The sequence below is a fragment of the Vipera berus genome (assembly GCF_964194415.1).
Source record: "Vipera berus genome assembly, chromosome: 2".
Taxonomy (NCBI): Eukaryota; Metazoa; Chordata; class Lepidosauria; order Squamata; family Viperidae; genus Vipera; species Vipera berus.
The window spans coordinates 287,125,264-287,148,718 of record NC_138203.1 but is presented as its reverse complement, the minus strand read 5'-3'; the positions used below and the strand labels follow the sequence as shown (position 1 = coordinate 287,148,718).

Sequence of the window (23,455 nt, the reverse complement as noted above, 5' to 3'; positions counted from 1 at the left end):
GAGACTAATTATACAGTAGTCACCCATCACTATTTAATTTTTATGAATGTTGAGAAAATGGGATGGAGTTAATAGTCACAAATAGTTACAAATAGTTAATAGTTACAAATATATCACTATTCATAGTAGAACTTATTTTCATTTGTCCAATAACTAGTATTCAAACTGAAGGAATCATTAAAGTAGAACCACCAGAAAAGGAAGGAGATATCATATGTTACCCAGAAAAGCAACTTTAAAAACAAATCAGTCTATTTTTATAAGCATTTGGCTATGCTATAAATTGATATCTTGCATAGAACATCTGAATATACAGAGAAGCTTTATTCCAAATACATTTCCATCCACTGCTTCTTGTTCTGTCTTCAGGTGCTTTGGAAAACTGTCTATTAAAAACTGCCTTCAAAATTGTACTTATATAATTTTCAATGTTCTTTCTAAAACAGGATTTATGAAAAACAGAATAACAAAAGCTGGAAGGGACCTTGGAGGTCTTCTAGTCCAACCCCCTGCTCAGGCAGGAAACCCTGTACCATTTCAGACAAATGGTTGTCCAGTCTCTCCTTAAAAACTTCCAGTGTTGGTTCATTCACAACTTCTGGAAGCAAGTTGTTTCACTTGTTAATTGTTCTAAATGTCAGAAAATTTCTTCTTAGTTCTAGGTTGCTTCTCTCCTTGATTAGTTTCCATCCATTGCTTCTTGTCCTGCCCTCAGGTGCTTTGGAGAATAGCTTGATTCTCTCTTCATTGTGGAAACCCCTGAAATATTGCTATCATATCACACCTAGTCCTTCTTTTCATTAAACTAGACATACCCAATTCCAGCAACCGTTCCTTGTATGTTTTAGCCTCCAGTCCCCTAATCATCTTTGTTGCTCTTCTCTGCATTCTTTCTAGAGTCTCAACACCTTGTTTATGTTGTGGCGCCCAAAACTGGATCAACGAGTTCTTCTGTTAAAAACGTTGGTTAAGTCATCAGTACAGTAATGGAATTAAGGCTGCTCCACTCATAGCTGACTCCAAATCTTAAAGCATTCTTGTAGTGAATTGTTGTTGTGTTTTTGCCTTTGGTAAAAATGTTTGGGAACACATCCATGCCAGAAACACAGTCCAGGTCCATATTTTATAAGCTGCAATTGACAAGTTCCCCTAGGTGGAACCAACCATTTTTAGGTGATTTGAATGTCTGCAGCTATGTGTAAAGTGGTGTGGAGAAGGAACTTTCCACTTTCTCCCTTTTCCTTAGGGATTTTTCTTTAAGGAAGAAGGCATTTTCCAAACTATGTTTGGATAATGAAGCCTCAAAGAAGCCCTCCTGCCATTTTCTATCTATGCTTATTTTTCCATTCACATGGTACAATGCTGAAAACTTCCCAGTCTGGACAAGAGGATCATGTGGCTTCTTTGGATAATAGACCAATCTAGTCTCAGGCTTTTTCTTCTTCTTTTCCTTGATTGAGTCTTCACAGAGGTTGTTGAGCCGCTTAGGTGTATTTTTGCAATGGGGACATTCCTGCTGGGTCATGTCCTGAAAGAGTGTTGGGAGAGTGATGACTCAACACCAAAGGTATGAAACTCTGGGATCCCATAAGATTTTTGATGTCACCTAACATCTGCAGAAATAATTGTAGTAGGGTCATGCAGAATGTTTCAACTAAGGGTTATTTGTATGTTCTTGACAACCCCCTCTAATGCCCTCACCTATTTTTGAGAACACGTCAGATAGAGAAAGAGACCATGTTAAGAAGTTTCTAATTTTTGACAATGGAAACCTTCCCCCTCTCTCTTCTGGGAGTCTTGTCTCCTTGTCAACTGTCTTAAATTAATATATTCTGACTTTCTCATTTCTTATCTTGTCCTTCTCTGGCTGCATGACCATTTAGTTATTATTATTTTACTCTTAGGTGATTATCTTGCATTTTAATTTCATTATTCTCACACTTAATTCCATCATTCTTCAAACACATGATCCCAAGGAACATTTCCAGTATCAGTTCCCTACTTTTATCATTAGATGTTCCTTAGTGTTTAGATCTGGTCTCAAGATGATAATGTAGCACTTGGGGAAGAAGATGCAGCCCAGAAGCCCAGCACTGGAGGCCAAGATGGAGAAGATCTGCACAACCACCATGAACTTTCCTTTGGTGCTCAGGTAACTGGGTAGGAAGGATATCCAGACACTGCAGAAGACCAGCATGCTGAAGGTGATCAGCTTGGCTTCGTTGAAGGCCCCAGGGAGGTTCCTAGCCAGGAAAGCTACAGTGAAGCAAATGGCAGCTAGAAAACACATATAGCCCAGAACAACATAAAACATGGTGACAGAGCCTTCATTGCATTGAAGGATGATTTCTCCAGGCTGGGAATGTAGGTCAGAGTCAGGGAATGGGGGAGAAATTCCCAGCCATAAGGCACAGATGAACATTTGGCCAGCAGAACCAGAAAAGATGATGGAGTTGGCCAAACTCTTCCCTAACCATCTTCTCACTCTGTTTCCTGGTTTTGTAGCAAGGAATGCCAGTACCACTGTGATTGTTTTGGCCAACACAGAAGACACAGCTACTGAGAAGACAATGCTGAACACTGTTTGCTGGAGAAGGCAGGTGGCTTTTCTGGGTTGGCCAATGAATAAAAAAGAAGACAAGAAGCAAAGGAGGAGGGAGACCAGGAGGATGTAGGACAGCTGTCGATTGTTGGCTTTGACAATAGGAGTTTCTAGGTATTTAAGGAATATGATTAAAACAAATCCTGTGGTTAGGAACAAGAGTAGTGCAAAAGACACCAGCATGATGCCCAAATGCTCTTCATAGGACAGGAAGGTTATCTTTTTCTGGATACATTGGACTCTGTCCTCTGTTGGATATTGATCATCTGGACACTTGGTGCACTTTTCAGTATCTGAGGAAAGAGAAAGTAATGTTTCTTTTATGCACCAATCTCTCCTTCCAAATGACTCACCTATCACTTTACTGTACATTATAAAGAGGAAAGGAGAAGGGACTTAAGACCTGAACTCTGTCCTTCAACAATACCAACTGAAGCCATTTGAGAAGAGAACCATTGGTAAAGTCTGCATCTCATTCCCAATTCCCAATGCTGGTTTATACCTTTGTTGATGTTAACAAGAGCTTATGAGAGATCCAAAAGGGACAGCATGGGACAAACTGTTCAAAAAATGTTCCACAGTGTATGAAAGTTTGTATTATATGGTTGGACCCATGGAGAGACCCTTGGGAAAGGGGTTCACTACTACCTCCTTCAGGACCATCCATTCCTGAAAAAGACATTAGCTACTTCAAGTCGAGATTAACTCCAACATTTGAGGTTTTCTGAAAGTCCCTTAAAATGTGATTCATTCAACAGAGCTGTAATAACTGGTTTCTGTGTGCTGGTTGCATCATGCATAACATCTCAATTTATTCCACTCTTACAATCTTAGGTTTTTTTGGGTTTCATTGATTTAATCTGGGTTTGTAAAATATTTATTGTTGGTTTTATAGTATGCCACCCAGAATAAATGGTGAACCCAGGACTATTGAACTGGGCTATAAGCAATATTTGTGCTTTACTTCTTAATCCATAACATGGAGAGTTAGTGTACTGGAGAGGAAAGAGGCAGATTTTATCCCTGCTAATAGGAAATTTAGTTTATATCCCTCCTCTCACACTGAAATCACCTTAATGGATTTTATGATGGGTCCTCCTGATTTTCTTTTGTCCCTTGAACCCATGCTTACCTCCATGGTCCTTTTGTTTAGACATTTCTTTTAATAAGGGTAAATGATCTTAATAAAGATTGGCTGATTATTCTGATTATTCACTGATTGAGTGATGTATTTTATTTGTTTGTTTGTTAAACTTATATGGTGCCCATCATATGTTTGAGGGGACACTGAATAGCTTGTATCCTTTGGCCTGTAATATAAAATTGGCTTGGGTGAGAACAAGCCAGTGATCTGAAACCGTTCCTCAACTTTCAAATAATTTAGAATGTTCCTAACAAAGGTAAACGTGGAAAGACAGTTCCAAACTGACTAGTAGAAGAGACATTGCCTCTGACTATAATAAATCTACCATGTCCTTCCTGCCTCATCTTCAAGACCTTTTTCTTATTCCTCCCATTCTGGAATAAATTGTTGAATACAAAGAACAACAATAACAAAACAGTCAAGCTTAGATATGTCTTTAACATGTACCTTGATAAAAATCCTCTGAAAGAATCCAGTATCTTTTCCTCCAGAGTCACCTACCTTTTTGAGTGGAGATGGTCCCCTCTGGACAAGGAATGCAGTCATAACAGCAAACTGGCTCTCCTTCTCGTGCCCACTTGACAAATCCAGGATGACAATTTTCTACACATATGGACTGAGGTAGAGACTAAGTAGAAAAATAGTGAACACCAAAAAAAATATATGTTAGGACTCACCATTCCATTGGAAACAGAGTTCAACAAGAACATTTATCAAGTAGACTATTTGCTTCATTTAGATATGAAATTTCTAATTAGTTTCAGATTGTTGTAGGAAATGTAACCCCTGGTAGATTTTTTCCTCCTTTTTGCTCCTGTCAGATCACATTGCAAGAAAAATACTTTTGTACTTAGTAAAATCTGGAGGAATGGAATTGAGAAAAGATCGGTATTACTACCGCTTTATAAAACCCTAGTAAGACCACACTTGGAATACTGCAGTCAATTTTGGTCACCATATCCCAAAAAAGATGTTGAGAGTTTGGAAAAAATTCTGAGAAGAGCAACAAAAATGATCAAAGGACTGGAGATTGAAACATATGAAGAATGGCTGCAGGACTTGGTTTTGGCTAGTCTAAAGAAAAGAAGAAATAGGGGAGACATGATAACAGTATTCCAGTACTTGAGGGGCTGCCACTAAGAACAGGGGGGTCACATTATTGCACCAGAGGGCAAGAAACAATAATGGAAAACTGACCAAAGAGAGAAGCAACCTAGAATTAAGGAGAAACTTCCTGACAGTGAGGACAATTAACCAGTGGAACAGCTTGCCTCCAAAAATCCTGGGCACTCCATCACTGGAGATTTTTAAGAAGAGACTAGATAGCCACTTGTCTGAGATGGTATAGGTTCTCCTGCTTGAGCAGGGGGCTGGGCTAGAAGACCTACAAGGTTCTATTCTATTCTATTCTATTCTATTCTATTCTATTCTATTCTATTCTATTCTATTCTATTCTATTCTATTCTATTCTATTCTATTCTATTCTATTCTATTCTATTCTATTCTATTCTATTCTATTGCACTCCTCTCCTCTCCTCTCCTCTCCTCTCCTCTCCTCTCCTCTCCTCTCCTCTCCTCTCCTCTCCTCTCCTCTCCTCTCCTCTCCTCTCCTCTCTTCTCTTCTCTTCTCTTCTCTTCTCTTCTCTTCTCTTCTCTTCTCTTCTCTTCTCTTCTCTTCTCTTCTCTTCTCAGCTTGTAAGCTGCCCTGAGTCTATTCTATTCTATTCTATTCTATTCTATTCTATTCTATTCTATTCTATTCTATTCTATTCTATTCTATTCTATTCTATTCTATTCTATTCTATTCTATTCTATTCTATTCTATTCTATTCTATTCTATTCTATTCTATTCTATTCTATTCTAGAAACAATGGGTTCCGTCCTGAGAAAGAACCCACTATTCCTCCAATCTTTATATATCTATGATTTAAAAGTATGAAGGGTCAATGTCATCTTTTAGTACTTCAGTTTTCTAGCTGAGAACATTATCTTCTATCAGACCAGTCATTATGACTTCAGGAGAATTGAGTGTATTGGAGTTCGCTCTCAAGAGCAGAAGGCCTATTGTACTATCCCAGTGGGTTAGTCTCAAATTTCTACTCGCACATTAAATTCTCACAGAAAAGAATATGAAATGTATCCTGAGGCTATGAGAAAAAAAAATAGAATAATATTAATAGTTCACCCATCCTCTTGAGCAACTTTAGCAGGAAAAGATCATATTGGTTGATAATAATGCCCATCTAAAAAATTTATAAAAGTTTATACATTCTACACATTCAATTCTCAGTGATGTTCATCCACCTTTGTGACCAGAAATGAGTCATAAGGCTTTTGAATATAGAAAAGGGTCTAATATTTTACTCACCTTGTTGAGCCACTTTAGCAGGGAAAGAGTATCTTGGCTGATAATAAGTCTCTGTCTTTCAAAACTTCCCATTTGCTCTTCAATGTAATTCTCTTCAGGGAAAACAAGCAAGCTCATAATATGCAGATCTGCTATCAGATCTCCATTTTGGTCCACATACATTTTCATCTCAGAAAAATTGCAAAATTCATTCTTCTTCAGAAAGGGATGAAGCTAGAATGGAAACAGCCAGAAAGTTTAAAATTGGAAAATTTTGGTTTCTTATAGCATTTGGTCTTTACATATTTTATTTAGATAAGTTATCTAGAATGTATAAAGGTATCTCAAATGAATGTTGGAAATGTAGAGGACTTTTTATCACTTAAGGTGGACATGTGATGAAGCAAAGAAATATTGGCTATTTTAATACAGAAAATTCTTAAAGTGAATTAAACCAGAAACCTTCTTTCTGGGTCTAATGTAAAAAGACTTGGAAAAAATTTGGACCTTTGACTCTATATGTGGTGATGGCAGCGAGACCGCTCTTTGCACAAAAATGGAAGGATGTTTTGATTCCCACCGTGGATGAATGGCTACAAAAGCTGATGGAATTATCAGATATGGCTAAAATGACTATTTTGATAAACGAAAAGAATACAAGGACTTTTGTTTCTTCTTGGAAATCACTTCTCGACTTTGTGATTGAGGTGGAAAAAAACGATACTATGATTTTGGCTTTTACTGATTACATTGATTGTTGATACAGAAAGGGCTAGATCATACTACTACAGAAGTGTAAAAAGTTGAGATTTGATGTTAATGCCTTATTCTACTGTAACAGAAGGAGTCAAAAGTCAACACTTTTTCTTTTCTTTCTCCCCACTTTTCCCCACTTTTCTTTTCTCCCTTCTGCTACTATTGTTCCTTACTATTTGCTTTTGTATTTTCGTATCTTATAAGTGAATAAAACTATTTAACATGAAAAAACACTTGATCTTTACATATTTAAACATCTGAATCCTTCTAATAGAGTTATCCAACTTGCAGATAGTCTTAGCTGGGAGAACAACTTTTACCATTGTCTTCAAAAATGAAAAAGAAAAGTGTGAAATTTCTCAATCATATATAAATAAAATTTATACTGAGACAATTAACGAATGGTAGGGAACATTCTAGAGCAGAAAACGAACTAACAAAGAAATCAAGAGATTATTCGTAAACTCTTTGGAAACAACAGGGAGATTATCCAAAGAATGGGATTCCTGCAGAGAGGAAGGGATCGTGTCTCCTTGAAATTTATGGGCATAAAACTGTATGATGTTAAAAACAAATCCATGCATAGATGAATTTATTTAAAAATAGTAAAGGTAAAGGTTCCCCCGCACATGCGTGCTAGTCGTTTCCGACTCTAGGGGCCGGTGCTCATCTCCGTTTCAAAGCCGAAGAGCCAGCGCTTGTCTGAGGACGTCTCCGTGGTCATGTGGCCGGCATGACTAGACACCAAAGGCACACAGAACGCTGTTACCTTCCCACTGTAGTGGTCCCTATTTTTCTACTTGCATTTTTACGTGCTTTCGAACTGCTAGGTTGGCAGAAGCTGGGACGAGTAACAGGCGCTCACTCTGTTATGCGGCACTTGGGATTCGACCCACCAAACTGCCAATCTTCTGATCGACAAGCTCAGCGTCCTAACCCACTGAGCCACCGTGTCCCTATTTAAAAATACATCCTTTTAAAAATCAGCAGTGCTTAATATTAAAATATTTTTGTTGCAGTCCTTTCTCTTGGGAAATTTATGCCCCAAGCAACTAGATTGGCCAAATCTGTTGGCCATTTGTAGCACAAGTAGATTGAGATGATTAAATGTCTATGGAGATTTTCCATCATCCAGGTCATGGTTGTCCCAAAGGTGCTTTTTCAGGAGGCAACTGGACTTCCTTTGTTTTTCTTTGAAGACATTTCACTTCTCATTCAAGAAGATTCTTCAGCTCTGACTGGATGGTGGGGAATGGATGGTTGAGATGCTTCCAGTTCTTCTCGTTTGGATTCCTTTTTCAAAGAAACTAAGTTTGAGAAATCATTGTAAGATCCCCTTACCTGCCAGGGCTGCAATCTCAAAGCCAACAACCGCTTCTTCTTTTTCCTCTTGGATCTGGAGGAATATGCAGCATTCAAGGCATGGGCCAGAGTCTTAATGACACTGAAAGCACGGTAGTCAATTCTATATTTGTCACTGTTTATTTTATCTTCACACTCTAGTGGTTCTTCCTGTGTGCATCTTCTTCGGACTTTGACAGAAATTATGTTCTTTGACAAAGAACAGTGAAAAGACTGATTTTGAAATTGTGGTTCCACAAAAATAAATGGTTGAAAGGTATCATCATACCCCCTTTCCTGTATGTAAAAGTTCCAAATACTATGAACGTATTTGTAAAGTCTGTGACTTTTCACTGGCAAGTCTCCAAAAAGTGTAATGATCCAGATTTTTCCTTCAATGGGTTGTGGAAGACCTTCAAGTGCAAAATGGACATGGCAAATTCCATCCATCATGGTACTAAAGTCTGTAAAGAAAACAAAAACATTGACTTGTCTCCACTTAGACATGCCATCCCTGAAGGGTGCTGTAGGTGCAGTCATTGAAAATTGTTGTGATATAACAACACAAATCCCATTCCTCACAAGCATAGGAGTAAATATCTTCATGAAATTCTCTCCCTTCTCTGTGTCTGAAGCAAAGAGTCCAATCAAGATCCATCTGAAATGGAGAAGCAGTTGGATAATTGCTGGATACTGGATCCCATTTTTGGGAGCCATCCGGTAGAAATAGGGGAATTGTCTTTTATCACTCAGAACCTCTGAAACAAATGAACAAGTCATCTGAAAGAGCAATGAAGAATGCAGTGTTATATTTGGGGTGCGCTCAAGTCCAAAATATATGCTTTCAATAGATCCAACTTTGTTAATGAACATAGTAGAATGGCTTATTGTTGATTAGCCATTGGCCATGTCAAGAGGCCATTGGCCTAGAGGAACGTTGTCCATAGGGTCGCGATGGGTTAGATACAACTTCACAACTAACAACATATGTCAAGATACAGAATATAAAACAGAGAACATTAATAAGGACAAGGATATGGCTGCTTCAATCCCTGTACCTAGCCATGACACCTACAATAGCCATAGTGAAAAGCAGTTCTTGAATTCCATAGAGAAGATACAGTTGGATCTACTGCTTACACACCATCATTCCACTCATTTTACCCACAGGGAAGCACACACACAAACCTGTGGGACTTTGTAGGTGCCTACTAAAGTTGACATCTGGATGGAGATGTCTCTTTTGGCTCCATCAAGAAGAGCAAAAAGATTGTCTTTCCTTCCACAGCTATAGTTGGGAACATTGGCTTCTCCAGCAGAGAGTGTGTCCAGCAAGGCATCTGAAGTAGCAAGTGTGCTCAAATAATTGTCATGGATACTGTAACCAAGAGTCAGATTGTGCAGGAGCCAGGAATTCTTGTTGACCACTTGGATGATGAAAATGTAGGGTTGCATTCCTGCCAGATTAGTATTTCTAGTACTGTACAAATATGTTTATGTTATTATCATAAACAACAGAAACAACAAAATAACCCAATATTGATAAGGACCCAGAGGCAAATCATAATCACATCACCATTTAATTTCCAAAAGTGTTGTGAAGATGGGATGGACATAGCCTTCAACCAGGGTTAATAGTCACAAATATATCATTATTTGTACTAATGCTGATTTTCATATCTCCAATGACCATGATTCATAGGCATTCAGTCAAGTACAGTAGAGCTACTGTACTTTTAAATTAAAGCAAGAACATGGATGAATAAGCAAGCCAGCTAAGCAACTCTAAAAATAAGTCATTCTTATTTCTATAAGGACAGGCAATTAATACAACTATAACCTTTTCAGAATAGTAACAGAATTAGGAGATCCTCTGAATTCTGTGTTTGTCTTTCTCAGATTCCTTGATTTCCTTCTGCTCCATCCTTGCATTTGAGTCTTATACAAGATAAGGCAAACGAGGAGAGCCCTACAGATCAAAATAATTCACCAACATATGCATATCCTACAATTTAGAAATAAGTGGATGAAAAAGAAAGGAAGAAGAGTATTACAAATGCAAATGGAGGGAATGCAACTCCATCACACTGAATGACTTACGGAGAAGAAATATAACGAGCCCCATTAAATTGCAACAGCTCAAGAGAAGGATTTGTTGCAGTTTCAAACACAGTGATGATATGGTCTCCTGGCCCATAATAATTCCATGGGTTTCCTCTCTCCTGCTGCTTCAGAATCAGGGGGCATTTGGTTCTGAGCCTCCCAGAACTTCTTTGGGTCAGCCCAAGCATCAGAAGCAAAAGCAGGAGGTCCATTCCTCCTTGTGCTGAATGAGCCACTTCTCTCCTTCTGAACAACGAGAAGACTTAGAAGAATTTAAAGCATGCTCACAAGATGGAAAAGCAAATGAGTTTCCTCTTTCATGTCACTTTAATCTGATTTTTACATGAAAGGCAATGACTGGAGAAGTAGCAGAAGAAGTCTCAAAGACTGGGATGGTGATAATTACAGTGAGAAGCAACGTCTCCCCTGGGGACCCTTAAGTTCTTCTGAGGCTCCATGTTCAGAGGGAGAGCTGGAGAATAGTGTGGTAGTGGAAAAAACACTGGAGATACTGTTTTGCAGTGTTTCTGGCCCTTCCTACTGGGACACATTAGGAAATGAACATTGGAGGAAGAGAGTTCAACTCACCAGGTAAAAGACTTTGTTGATCCAGATTATGATGATCAGGATTCTTGCACTGAAATGGCTGAATTAAAGAGAATAAATAAATTGTTATAACATTTACCCGTCCATAGCTCCAATATCTGAGAGCTTATGTACCAGAGACAAATTCTTTGTATGTGCAACCACAAGTAGCCAATAAAGAACTTAATTCCATTCCACTCCTTCATTTTCCTCTTAGATCTGGATGAACATGCAGCATTTAAATGATGTAGCTGCCAGGAGACAGGATTCCTTCAATCCCCTCTTGAGGTAGAGCTTCCTCTTCCTCTGGGCATCTTGTTTAGCTTTTCACGGACAACCCATGCTTGGAATATGAAATGAAACACTTGGTGTATACGTTCTAAGATGGGGTTGTAAAAAGATTGAAAATCGCCATATTTGGTATTTCTGCCTGTCTGGATGAAGAAGGCCAAATAGCTATAGATGGGTGAAATACTGTAAATCCAAAATGAAACCCCACAAAGCTGAAGTGATCCAGATCCTTCCAATCATGGGTTTTGTGCAGGTCTGAATTACCTTCTGTGTAATGGATAATCCCATTACGAAGGAATCAATCTCCACAGAGTAAACAAAGACATTGACTTGTGTCCCCCTGGTAGAATTGAGAAGGACCAATCAGTACATAGCAGGTAGTCACAGGGATGCTTTGGGAAAAAAACACAAATGCAATTTCTGACAAGCAGAGGAGTCAAACTTCTCATGAACTTCTATCCACCATTAGTATCTGGTGCAACCAGACTGACCAACATCCACCTGAAATATTGGAACATTTTGATAATGGTGGGATACTGAACTCCTTCTTTGGGGACCAGTCAGGGAAGAGAGATTTCTCACTCACAGCCTGGGGTAAAAGGTACAATTGCCCTTGAAAAGAAAATTGTGTTACTTATTGAATGAAATCCAGGTGAAGATATTAGCAGCTGGAGTTTAAGGTAACAATCCTAGTTCTAATACAGTAGAGGAAAACACCTCAACATTTCACAGAAGATTATATTCACAGGACTGTTTTTCTGGTTGGTCTGTTCATAGGTGTTCTGTACCAGCCTGCTACCGGCCCTGCAGCAAAAGCAGGGACAACCCCTTTACAAATGGCAAGAGGCTGGAATAAAGCCTGCCAAATTTATTAACATAAAACAGAGCAAGACAAGACACCAACCATGAAACAGGAGCTATGAAACAGGAACTATCCAAGCAGTTGCCTTCAGCAAACCAGCCCTCCCACACATTCCCCTTAAATACAGTTCAGGGCATGGCCTCTCTCTGCCTCCTTCTGAGGTGCCCCATTGCCTTCCTCTGTTTACTCCTGATTGACTGCCTCCTGTGTCGGGTGTCCTTGAACAGGGCCAGCTGTGGGTCATCTTCATCCACGCTGTCAGGCTCACACAGCTGGGTCTCCGTCGTGACGAGGTGGGAGGGGCCTGGCTGAGGGCTCTGCGGAGCCTCAAAGCCATCATCAGCAAGCTCTTCAACACCCCCCTCCTCCTCCTCTGAGTCGTCCGACCCAACTGCCGAACCCACAGGCTGACCCTGAATCACAACAATAGGTTCCAACTATGAACCAGGATGTTTAAAGGCCTGGAAACTGAAACATATGAAGAATGGTGGCAAAAACTAGACATGGCTAGTCTAGAGAAAAGAAAGACTACAAGTGACATGATGACAGTATTCCAGTATTTGAGAGGCTGTCACAAGAAGACAGGGTGTCAGGACCCACCCCAATCCATGTCTTAGGAAAACAAAAACTCTTGGAGTCAGTTCTAGTCCAAAAGGAATTTTTACTAGGACATGCTTGGTTGTGGAACTACAAGACAGGACTTGGTATTGTTTTACAAATTGAAACTTTATAAAGAGTTCCCGGTTCAACCCCCCTTCCCTCAACCCCATTTGGTCAGCCCCCCCATCATTTTAATTCATGTCATCCCTTTCGTGGGAAAAAGGGAATTTCGAATCTTTATGGTTATTGCCTTATTCCTCTACAGATTCAAATGGAGACATAGGCCAGATGCCTTCTTCTCTAACCCTCCCTTTTGTTCCCCCAGTTAAAAAGGTTTCCCTTGGTCTTTGAAATAACCTAAGGCAGGCTGAATCCACATGCGCTCCTCCTTCCTCGGGAGATGGCAGAATCTGGGGGGGGGGATAATGTTTTAAACATACATTTATGAATGTGATATAAATGGATTCTGACACAGGGTCAACCTATTTGTGACTTCCTGAGAGAGAGCGGTACATGAGAAAATCCAGAAAAAAATATTTCTGATTTTTAGCAATTAAGACTTGACATGGTATATTGTATAAGAACAAATGAATGGCAGTTACAGTGTACATATTTCACTAAAATTTCCTTTGTATTTTTTCTTATATTATTAAATATCTATACTCAGGAATGATTATAATATATTAGTAGTTGTAACAGTAGTCGTATTTTAATGATTTAGAAAGAAATATATAATTAATTTGAAGATAATGTCAATACTGCAGCTCAGGAAGAAGAATTAATATACCAGACTTGATAAGAATATTTGTGAGAGTCATTTCAAAGTAGCAGCTGACTCTAAGCCAAATGAGAGTTGGCAGTGTAATCCTCATGGAATGAAGACAAATGCATCCATAAGAATCTCGGGAAGTGAATGTTATGGTTTGGGGAGACCCCTCAACTCAAGTACCAGAGAAGACATGGCACAAAATCTGAATCAGCTTTCGGGAAAGGTAATGATGCCAAGGAAGAGATCAAAAGAACTTCCCTTATCCTTGAGAAATGTAGCTTGCCAACAGTGCAGGAGGGAAAGAGGGGAGGGTTTTGAGCCCACAGGTGTACCTTATCAATACGAGAGCCAAAGCTGTTGAGGATTTGTTTTGGTGAACTAAAGTTTCTTCTCACAATAATTACTGGAAGATATATTGGACAATGTGATCTGAACTGTCAGAGAGTGGAGGGAAAGTTTTATTCTTCTAATTAACTGCTTTCTGACAATTTCTGAGAGCTGGCTTTATTTCTATCATACTGATTGCTAATGCCTAATAAAGTTAACATTAGAGAACATAATGCCTCTGTTGTTTTGCTTTGTTGGGCTTCTCAACTGGAACCTGACACCTGGACTTTTTCTAAAAATACTGTAACTTTTATGGATCCTTGCTAGGATCCCATACCTGCCATCACTGCGGTCTTATAGCCACCAACCTCTCTTTGTCTTCTTTCTTTCTCCTAAATCTGGAGGAATACACAGCATTCAAGGTGTTCAGTATTCATTCTTTATATTCTCCATTGCCATTGCAAATTTACCTCCCACCTCTTCTTCACTGGCTTAGTAATTATGCTGTAATCGTGTCGTCACAACCTATCCAAAGCTCCTAAAGTGAATGCATTATCTCTGCCCCTGATTACATCTGCCACTCCCCTAATTCTATCACCTACCCACTCCCACCCGGCCCTTATTTACAAATTACCTTTTATGGTTGTTACTTCCTACAGGTTGTCTCTAAACTCGCTATCATATCAATAAATTTTGGTTAGGACCAGTTTTCAGCATAGCAGAGACCTTCTTAGATACAATGCTCAAGCTAGGCTCGTGAGGTTAATATATATCACCAGCCAAAACTTCCAAGAGAAAACAATTTTTACTCCTTTGCAAAGTGGGTGCTCCTTGTGCATGCAAGCACACTGTGGACACACCCCAAAACTTCAATATTTATTCTTTATATTCTCCATTCTTCATTGGCTTAGTAATCATGCTGTAATTGTGTCGTCACAGCCTATCCCACAGGTCTGCAACCCACGGCTCCGGAGCCGCATGCGGCTCTTTCAGCCATCTCCTGTGGCTCCCAGTCCTCTGCCATGTGCAGTCCAAACAAAAGTGGGACTAAAAAAGTTCAACCAATCAATTCAAATATGCAGGGTAGGTGCATATATTGCCTTGGCTCCACTCTTCAGTCAAACCCTGTTCTCCGCATGCGCGCATGTACGCACATGCACACATATTTTTTGCGGCTTCCAGTTTTTCCTTTTGTGAGGGAACCGGTTCCGAGTGGCTATTTCACTGTTTCAGGTTGCTGACCCCTGGCCTATCCAAAGCTCCTAAAGTGAATACATTATCTCAGCCCCTGTTTACATCTCTCACTCCCCTAATTCTTTCACCCCTGGCCCTTATTTACAAATTACCTTTTATGGTTGTTACTTCCTAGGGGTTGTCTCTAAAGTTGCTATCATGCCAGTAAATTCTGGTTAGGCCTGGTTTTCAGCATAACAGAGAGCTTCCTAGATACAATCCTCAAGCTTCAAGTTAGGCTTGTGAGGTTAATATATATACAATGTATTTGCTTCACAGGTTAGCATGTCTTCTCACGCTTCTGTAAAAACAATTAGCTCTTTCCCCCACACTATTTTGCCTGCGGGGAAATGTTTGGGACACATCTGTGCCAGGAACACATCTGTGCCAGGTTGATATTCTCAAGCAGCAGCTGACCAAGACTCGTGTCTCGGTTGGACCAGCCCTCTGTGTCTCTTTTACTTAATGGAAGAGTTCAGGTATGACTAAAGTGTCAGAGGGAGGTTTCTTCTGCCTTTGTCCCTTCTCTTTAGAGCTGTGATGTGAGGACAATGTCAAGTTCGAAGAAGCCTCGTGCTGTTTCAGCCATTTCAGTTTCTAGGGCTTGCCCACAGACCCAGGCAGGAGTGGGGAAGAACGGAATGTGTATTTTCAGGTGGCAAGCTGCCAAGCCTGAGAACCAAAGTCATCCATGATTTTGTTTTGAGAACTGAAGATTCTTTCTCATAATAATTGTTTGAAGGTTAATTGGTTAATGTGACCTGTCCTGTTGGGAGGGAAAGGGAATTTCTATACTTTTAATATACTGATTTGGTACCAATTGAGCCAGAGCTGTTTTCTATTCATCAGTGCCAACATGGTGTGCTCAATAAAGTTTTGCATTAGAGACTGGAATGTCTCAGTTATGCTTACTTCGTTGGGATCATCAGTCGGAACCTTAACAGACAAACTGAAAGAGTGACTGATTTAGCTTGCAAAGTGAAGTTTAAGGGAAAGGGGAATAATTGTCTCCAGAGGAATCCCAGACAATGTTGGGCTTTTCTCTGGTGCTTCAGAAGGCAGAACCAAAGGATGAAAGGGTTTCAGCTGGACATTAAGAGAAGATATCTCACTGAAGGGAGGGAAGATGAAATAATGGACCACCAGCTTTCCCTTCTCTTTTCTCTGAGCTTTAGCTCCAATCTTTTCTTCACCATTGACTGTATTTATTTATTTATTTAGCGTATGGCTGGTCACACACAGAATTAAAAACACTTCATATTTACAAGTTGGAACAGTTAAAACAATTTTTTTTAAAAAAGAAGCAATTATAAAACCTAAGAGGAAAACAGAAATAACATTTCAGAGTTTAATGTTGAGTTTGGAGATCCAGTCAGTAGCTGCCATTGTTACGCAGAGGAAGTCCTTAAAATCCCCTGGGTATCTTCTATTAGTGCATTCCCTCACTATATGTTGGATAGTCTGTCGGGGAGCCCTGCAATCACATTGTGCTGAAGGTGTCTTTCCCCATTTATACAGAGAATCGGCACACATCCCATGAGTCGTTCTAATTCTATTGTATGTCACCCATATGTGTTGGGGTAGATTAAATCCTGAAGGTATACTATTAGGATTAATATGCTCAGAAATATCTTGGGAGGTATAGCTACTCCATGCTTCCATCCACTTTTGTATAGTGCTCTGATGTTCGGCCAGCAGCTTAAGCACTGTGAGGAGTGATGGATTTCTTGACTTTAATCGACATCTTAAGAGATCAGAGGTATAGGCATGAATGGGTAGAGAGGAGTTTAGCAGGATCTTACTATACTCCCGAATGAGAGCTTCTTGTCATCGTAAGTGCGGGGGAAGTATGTGGCTAAGAACTGGTAGCTGGCGAATAGGTGTAGATTTTATGCACCCAGTAATTAATCTCATCGTATGGTTACCATTGACTGTAAAAAGACAGTTATTCTGTAGAAAGCTTCTGAAGAAAGTTGGCTCTCCCTGCAGAGCTGATGCTAAGCCAGGATAGCCAAGGCTCAATGATGCCCTGCTTCAGTTGTCTATCATAGTTAAACAAGGTGGGAGCTAAAATACTGTTTCATAAGATTTCTACAAAAGACTTCCTGCAGAATGGATATTGAGTGTCCTATAAATCTGGTGTGTGGAAGATGGGTGTGGGCACAAAAAGTTGGAATAATTTCATACATCTCCTTCTTTTGGTAGTGGACATCCCAGAGTTATTTGGTTAGTCACTCATATGAAGATGGACCCTTGCCTTATCCAGAAGACGTGTTCTTACCTCTTATAATGGAAGTTTGCAAGGAGTGAATATTCACAAAAAGAATTCATCCTGAAATCACCACATTAGAAGTCTATGAAGATTCTCAATCATCCAGATCACGGTTGACCCAAATACGCTTTTTCAGGAGGCAACTGGACTTTCTTGTTTTTCTTTGAAGACATTCTGCTTGACATCCAAGAAGCTCCTTTAACTCTGACTGGATTCCTGTCTGCAAGGAATATAAATCCTTCCATTCCCCATCATCCAGTCAGAGCTGAAGAATCTTCTTGAATGAGAAGCGAAATGTCTTCAAAGAAAAACAAGCAAGTCCAGTTGCCTCCTGAAAAAGCATCTTTGGAACATCACATTAGAAATTGTAGAGCATATTCATAGCTCGGGTTGTTTAACTGCCTAACCTGGGTGACCAGTGATATAATCCAGATTATACTCCTCCTAATTTGACAAGGAGGTGTCTTTCTACTCTTCTTATAGTGATGAATCTGAGCCCTTACCCCCAATAGCACAAAGGACCCCAGTTGCATATAAACTAAAATATTAGAACTTTGAGAGAGCTTTGATGAAAAAAAAAACTATTATTTCTGCATATCAAGAAGATTCACACTGCACAAGTATCATATTTCAAATATTTGGGGCGTGACATTTCAGGCCTCAAGTAGGCTAAAGGCATAGAAGACAAATTGTCAGACCTGGCCCAGCTTGGTCCCTTAGGAAAGAAATATTCTTGACTCCATTTGTAGCAAAAAGGTTAGTTTTATTAAAAGCCAAGTAGGAAAACCAGATCTAAGAGTTTGTACATGAAAATTTCCTAGTTAACTTTCCCTTTTCTGTTCCACTCTCCTGTTATATTGTCCAGTCATATTTGAAGATGTTTTGGTAACTATCCCTTCATTGGTTGAGTAGATGGGTAAGCATTGCATTACATTCCCAGATCCATGGCCTTGGGTTTTCTCTGGACAGCATGAAGATTCGCTTTCGGCAGACTGGCATCTAGTGAAGCATAGGAGGACAGCTCTGACAGATATACTAATTTAACTATTTAACAGAACTCACTGACCATCTTGCAATTCTAGTGGACCAGGATGGGAGACTCTACATTCCAACTACCCATTAATTATTTCAAGGAAAATCATTGACCCAGTCATGGATGAAGAACAGCTTGGACCATTTTCTAAGTTTGGCCTGTTGGAACATGTTGAAAGCAGAAATGCCTCTATCTCACATTTTTACATTTCTCCTGGTTGTAAGCTGCCCTTTCGTATTCTGATCTGGCCTCAGAATGATAATGTAGCACTTGGGGATGAAGATGCAGACCAGCAGACCAGCATTGGAGGCCAGGATGGAGAAGATCTGAACAGCCACCATGTATTTCCCTTTGGTGCTCAGATAGGTAGGGACAAAGGTCACCCAGACACTGCAGAAGACCAGCATGCTGAAGGTGATCAGCTTGGCTTCATTGAAGGCCCCAGGCAGTTTCCTGGCCAGGAAAGCTACAGTGAAGCAGATGGCAGCCAGGAAACCCAGATAACTGAGGGTGATGTAGAACATTACAACAGATCCTTCATTGCATTGCAAGATGATCACTCCAGGCTGGGAATGGAGGTCAGAGTCAGGGAATGGGGGAGAAACTCCAAGCCAGATGCAGCAGATTATAATTTGGACAGCAGAACAAGAAAGGATGATGGAGTTGGCCAAGGTCTTCCCCAACCATCTCTTGACTCGGTTGCTTGGTTTTGTGGCCATGAAAGCCAACACAACTGTGATTGTTTTGGCCAAGAGAGAAGAAATGGCAATTGAGAAGGTGATGCTGAAAACTGTTTGTCGGAGAAGGCAAGTGGCTTTCCTTGGTTGACCAATGAAGAGAAAAGTAGACAAGAAGCAAAGCAGGAGGGAAATCAAAAGGATGTAAGAGAGGTCCCGATTGTTGGCTTTGACAATGGGAGTTTCTAGGTTTTTAATGAATAGGATTAAAACAAAGCCTGTGATTAGGAAAATGAAAAGAGCAAAGCAGACCAGGATGATACCCAAATTTCCTTCATAAGACAGGAAGGATATAACTTTGGGGATACATTGATCTCGGTCCTCATTTGGATATTTATCATCCGGACACTTGGTACATTTTTCCATATCTGAGAAAACCAAAAGGCAAAATTTCTTTAATATTCTGTACTTTTACTTTAAGTTATACCTTCTTGGACAACAGCTGAGCATTTTCCAAGATGCATTGGTAAAAAAAAAATACTCCACATAAAACAGGAAACAAGAATATCTTTTTCTAAAAAAATAATTGCATTTCTAATAGTCTACGAAATTGGGGGAAGTCTTAGGACACAAATGCTTTTTTATTGGACCCGTGCCCTTCCTGGCTGGTTTATGCAGCCCGGGAGAGGACACGCAGCTGGTTCCAGGCAGTTATATCAGCTTCTTTGAGTGAGGGTAGCTTCCCTGCCGTCTTGAAAGAGGCGGTGGTGAGGCCCCTCCTCAAGAAGCCTGCCTTGGACCCAGCTGTATTGAACAACTTTCGTCCGGTCTCCAACCTTCGCTTTCTTGCGAAGGTTGTTGAGAGTGTGGTGGCGCATCAGCTACCTTTGGTCCTGGATGAAGCAGATTATCTAGACCCGTACCAATCGGGTTTCAGGCCCGGGCACAGCACGGAGACGGCATTGGTCGCGCTGGTGAATGATCTCTGGAGGGCTCGGGACAGGGGTCATTCCTCTGTTCTAGTCCTATTAGACCTCTCAGCGGCTTTCGATACCATCGACCATGGTATCCTGCTGCGGCGTCTCAGGGGATTGGGAGTGGGAGGCACGGTTTTACAGTGGTTCTCCTCCTATCTCCAGGGACGCTCGCAGTCGGTGTTGACAGGAGGGCAGAGGTCGACCACGAGGTCTCTCGTTTGTGGAGTTCCTCAGGGGTCGGTCCTCTCGCCTCTCCTGTTCAACATCTATATGAAACCGCTGGGTGAGATCATTCGTGGCTTTGGAGTTGGGTATCATCAGTACGCTGATGATACCCAGCTTTTTCTTTCTACCCCAAACCACCCCAGTGATGCCCTCAACGTGATGTCCCGTTGCCTGGAGGCGGTTCGGGTCTGGATGGGGAGGAACAGACTTCAACTCAACCCAGACAAGACCGAGTGGCTTTGCATACCTTCATCCCTGGTCTATTCGGATATTCCATCTCTTTCTATGGGGGGTGAATTATTACCCCCCGTAGATAGGGCTCGCAACTTGGGAGTCCTCCTAGATTCGCGGCTTACCTTGGAAGATCACATGGTGGCCGTGACTAGGGAGGCTTTCGCCCAGGTTCGCCTGGTGCGCCAGTTGTGGCCCTATCTAAGCCGGGATGATTTATGCACGGTCACTCACGCGCTCGTGACCTCTCGTCTAGACTACTGCAACGCTCTCTACATGGGGCTTCCCTTGAGGACCACCTGGAGGCTCCAACTGGTACAGAATGCAGCCGCGAGAGTTGTGTTGGGAGTCTCCTGATACTCCCACGTGACACCTCTGCTCCGTGAGCTGCATTGGTTGCCAGTTGTCTTCCGGGTGAGATTCAAGGTGCTAGTAATGGTGTTCAAAGCCCTCCATGGCATGGGGCCGGAGTACCTCAGGGAACATCTGCTGCCGGCATCAAGCTCCCTGCGCCCTGTGCGTTCCCACAGAGAGGGCCTCCTCAGGGTGCCACCGGTCAGAGAATGCCGTCTGGTGGCCCCCAGGGGGAGATCCTTCTCTGTGGGCGCCCCGGAGCTATGGAACCAGTTACCGGTTGAGCTCCGGACGGCGCCCGATCTGCGCTCCTTTTGCCACGATCTGAAAACATACTTGTTCGAGCAAGCCGGCCTGGCCTGAGGGGGGATTGGTGGGGTTTTTTATCATTTTTATTGGGGTTTTTACTATGTATCAATTGTATTTTAATCGGGCATGCATTTAATTATCTTTTAATTTTTGTAAATTTCTGTGTTTTATTCTTGCCCTGTACACCGCCCTGAGTCCTTCGGGAGAAGGGCGGTATAGAAATGATAATAAATTAAATTAAATTAATTAAATTTTCTTTCTAATAGGCAGAACCTTTGTAGATATCTACATTATTTGAAGTAAAAAAAAATGAATCAGTTAATCTTTCTAGAGAAACTCCCAGATTCCTACCACATGGCATTTCTTAATATATGGGACTGAAAGGATTCTTATGTTGTGAAATCTAGTGGGGTGGTAAAAAAAACTACTTCTGCAAATAATAAGGTAAAGGTAAAGGTTCCCCCGCACATGCGTGCTAGTCGTTTCCGACTCTAGGGGTCGGTGCTCATCTCCGTTTCAAAGCCGAAGAGCCAGCGCTTGTCCGAGGACGTCTCCGTGGTCATGTGGCCGGCATGACTAGACACCAAAGGCGCACGGAACGCTGTTACCTTCCCACCGTAGTGGTCCCTATTTTTCTACTTGCATTTTTACGTGCTTTCGAACTGCTAGGTTGGCAGAAGCTGGGACGAGTAACAGGCGCTCACTCTGCTACGCGGCACTTGGGATTCGACCCGCCAAACTGCCGACCTTCTGATCGACAAGCTCAGTGTCCTAACCCACTGAGCCACCGCGTCCCTATCTGCAAATAATGGGGAATGGCTAATGGAAGACAGGTTAATGAGGGAAATGACGTACACTCATAACTGTCCTCATCACCTCATTCTGCACCAGTGACACCTTCTTAGTTATCCTTAAGAGGTCTTTGTAAGAGGGAATCCTAGAAAAAAAAATCCCTCAGGTTTCAAAAAAACTCAGATATTAAGATAAATCTGGAAGGACACGCCAAACAAAAAAGTAGAAGAGATATCTTATCTGGCAGTAGTAAGCTTGCCCAATCTGACACACCCTTCTATCTTTTTGCAGCCTTTCCCTCAAGATATTTTTGTTGCTCTTTCCTTTAGGTAAGAAATAGTACAGCTTGATTTTTTTTTAAAAAAAGTTGAATGTCAGTGTCTTTTAACTTGCACATTCAAGAAAAAAGCTCTTCATAAATCAGCTTTTACAAGTCCCTACCTTTTCTTTGGTATGACCCACCTTCCTGAGTGGAGATGGTCCCCTCAGGGCAAGGAACGCAGTCATAGCAGCAAACTGGCTGTTCTTCTCGAGCCCGCTTGACAAATCCAGGATGACAATTTTCCACACATTTGGACTGAGGCAGAGACTAAGTGGACAAACAAAGAATGCCAAAGAAAATGTGTAAGGACTCATCATCCATGGAAAATGCATGTAGACATGAACATTAGGTAAATAGTTTCTGGGCTTCAGTGAGGTATATATCAAATAAGTGACTTATTCAAAACAGAGATAGCTACTATTTTTCACTTGGTTCCTTCCTTTTCCTTCTGGCCTATCAAATTGCAATAAAACACTTTTCTGTCAGCTGCCACTTTATGCTTGCTTGTGATTCATTGCTATGTGGTGACAGACTGCCATGAACTGTGGGGAGGGGGAATGAAGATGGGGAAATGAAAGTAAGGGCTGTATCTCCTTGTGATGCTGACTCAAGGTTACATGGCTCAAAGTGGGGGGGAAGGGCACATGCCAAACTACATTGTTATCACATTACAAACAAGATGTTGAGACTTTGGGAAAAGTGCAAAGAAGAACAACCGATTAAAGGCCTGAAAACGAAAACATATGAAGAATGGTTGCAGGATTTGGGTATGGCTACTCTAGAGAAAAGAAGGACTAGAGGGGACATGATAACAGAATTCCAATATTTGAGCGGTTGCCACAAAGATGAAGGGGTCAACATATTTTCCAAAGCACCAGAAGGCAAAACAAATAATTTGAGCATAAGGAACAAGTGAACCTGAAGCATTCAGCAATATAGAACCTGTCAACTCTACAACAAACCTGGCTGTAGCCATTTTCTTCATTCTAAGTTGCTACATATTGGGAGGGGGATAGAGGATTTCTACTAGTCTAAACATTCTACTGTCCCGTGGGAACCAAGGTCATTTCTGTCAGTTAGATAGGGGCTGGAACATTTAGTTAGAAAGCTTGCCAAACTCTTCTATTGGGGAACATAGCTAATTGCAAAGTACTCGGGTGGGAAGTTCAACTTTGTAATATTATTGCTTTCTGAAGGGAACTTCAGACTTGGTTTCACTTTTGACTGTGCCAATATTATGTAACCAATAAACATGCTCTTTGAAGAAATCTCAAGCTTCGGAGTTCTGATTTATTTGGTCTTG

The 23,455-nt window shown here is 41.0% G+C and overlaps 2 protein-coding genes across 2 annotated transcripts in view; both read right to left on the bottom strand.

The window, feature by feature from the left end:
- LOC308663066 (vomeronasal type-2 receptor 26-like) overlaps positions 1–10,986 on the bottom strand; it is a gene marked incomplete at both ends in the record, with an annotated part of 32,603 nt that extends 21,617 nt beyond the window's left edge. The window contains 4 exons of the mRNA XM_081319211.1: positions 4,248–4,374; positions 6,115–6,327; positions 8,191–8,245; positions 10,979–10,986. Coding sequence (XP_081175337.1) covers positions 4,248–4,374; positions 6,115–6,327; positions 8,191–8,245; positions 10,979–10,986 — 403 coding nt within the window. The remainder of the gene's footprint in view (positions 1–4,247; positions 4,375–6,114; positions 6,328–8,190; positions 8,246–10,978) is intronic.
- Positions 10,987–18,459: 7,473 nt separating this feature from the next.
- Positions 18,460–23,455, bottom strand: part of LOC308663065 (vomeronasal type-2 receptor 26-like) — a gene marked incomplete at both ends in the record, with an annotated part of 64,396 nt that continues 59,400 nt past the window's right edge. The window contains 2 exons of the mRNA XM_081319210.1: positions 18,460–19,370; positions 22,293–22,419. Coding sequence (XP_081175336.1) covers positions 18,460–19,370; positions 22,293–22,419 — 1,038 coding nt within the window. The remainder of the gene's footprint in view (positions 19,371–22,292; positions 22,420–23,455) is intronic.